This window comes from Halyomorpha halys, unplaced genomic scaffold, assembly GCF_000696795.3.
Source record: "Halyomorpha halys isolate HHAL.00 unplaced genomic scaffold, Hhal_1.1 Scaffold414.1, whole genome shotgun sequence".
NCBI classification, from domain to species: Eukaryota; Metazoa; Arthropoda; class Insecta; order Hemiptera; family Pentatomidae; genus Halyomorpha; species Halyomorpha halys.
Genome location: NW_027106621.1, coordinates 82,549 through 84,299, shown reverse-complemented (window position 1 = coordinate 84,299; position 1,751 = coordinate 82,549). Strand labels below are relative to the sequence as shown.

General features: G+C 29.0%; 1 protein-coding gene across 1 annotated transcript in view; it reads right to left on the bottom strand.

Moving 5' to 3' along the window:
- Window positions 1–1,751, bottom strand: part of Dus1 (Dihydrouridine synthase 1) — a gene marked incomplete at its 5' end in the record, with an annotated part of 114,420 nt that overhangs the window by 76,961 nt on the left and 35,708 nt on the right. The window contains 1 exon segment of the mRNA XM_067044998.1: window positions 1,066–1,265. Within this exon segment, the coding sequence (XP_066901099.1) occupies window positions 1,066–1,092 (27 nt within the window).

The window sequence follows — 1,751 nt, the reverse complement described above, 5'->3', positions numbered from 1 at the left end:
TAATTTTAGCTCCTAAAAATTCATTTGTATAGATTTATTATATGCTTCTTTTTAAGTAATGTTATTATTTTTTTTGTTTTGGTTTGTAATAACAATTAAGTAATTATTACATTGTTTAATTAGTAATACTAATAATAATAATTTATGGATTATAATAATGTAGTTTAATAAGTGGTGATGGTTGGGAAGTGCGGTCTGTAAAAAAAAAAAATTATTTATTAGAGCCGACGTTTTAACCTGAATTTCAGGTCTTCATCAGGGCTATAAAACAAAAAGATATAACAACCATCATTCAGAGAAACATACAAATAAAATAAATTAGTTTAAATAACTTAATAATTTATAATTGGTAGTGATAATAATAAATAATTAAACAATTAATTATTTATATACTATTAAGAAAATTTATAATTAATTTATGTTGCTATTTTGAACCACCACTAGCGCCACAAAACCATTTCATACTGCCCCCTCATCCATTCTACACAGCCAACCTTATTGAACTTATAAAGTCTAAAGATTCAAACTAAATTATCCAGATTATGTTATATTAACTTAGCAGATGACACAGAAATCTAAATAATTAATTATGAAGGCCTAAAACACAGGACAATTGCGCATGAAGCATATAGAAGGTTCCGTTCCAACACAACCATATTGAGATCACAGACTGAAACATAAAACCTGATACAGGTCCCTCGTTAGCTGAGCGTCCTATTTCAATGATTCAATTTGTCACCAGGCAGCGCTAGTGTAGCTATCATTTTAAACCAATTTATGGCTCCGATTGAAATACAATAACGTTGGAAACCCAATACGATCTCTAATCTCACGGTACAATTAAGGATATCACTCACTCTCAAAGCAAGTTTGAATCAGAGAATTTTTTGGAACACGATTGAATGTTCAAATAACGTTTACTAAAAACTGAAAATAATCTTTAGTTTATACACCGATTTTCTACCACGGAAAGGTTCGAATAATATCACATAAATATTAAGTGATTTTTATAAATTCTCCTTTCCAAAATTTTTCATTATTTAAAAAAATATTTGCACTACAAACCGAAATTTTGGAATCCTTCGTCTCCATGGCAGCTATACGAGGAAGATAGTCCGTGTAGCGGTCAATAAAGGGTTTAAATAGTTACAAAAACTATTTATTGTTAACCAACGTTGGTGAAGAACGTTATTGGCCCCCACTTTGCAGAGCTTCGTCAGGGCTGATAAGAATGACGTTCTGATGCCAACTGAGAGTCAGTCACGCTATAAATATTGAACAATTGTGAATAATAACGATGAATAATAAAAATATATATAAATAATAATATAAAAAAATAATTAATAATTCTTATGATGAACGAAAAAATAGTTAACAATGACATTCATAGGTTTATTAAAATAAATAACTTATTTCTAATTGGGAAAAACAAAAATAAAACAGTAGTAATGATGATAATAGAAACAGATAGTCCGGTTGGCGAAGGTACCTAAATAATAGGAAAAACTATTGTTTTCCAACGTTTCGCTCCACTTTGTTGGGATTTTTCAGGGCTGTCAGATTGATACAAATCTTAGAAACCTTTATTGACCCCCACACGGACTATCTTCGCCCAATCTACTTCATTCGGTCAACTATCTTCTTCCAATATAATAATAGTAATTTTGTAATAATAAATAAAATAGTATTTTTTAATAATAAAAAGAAAAATTCGTCATACATGTTCAAAATAGTTCTAATTTTTAAAACTT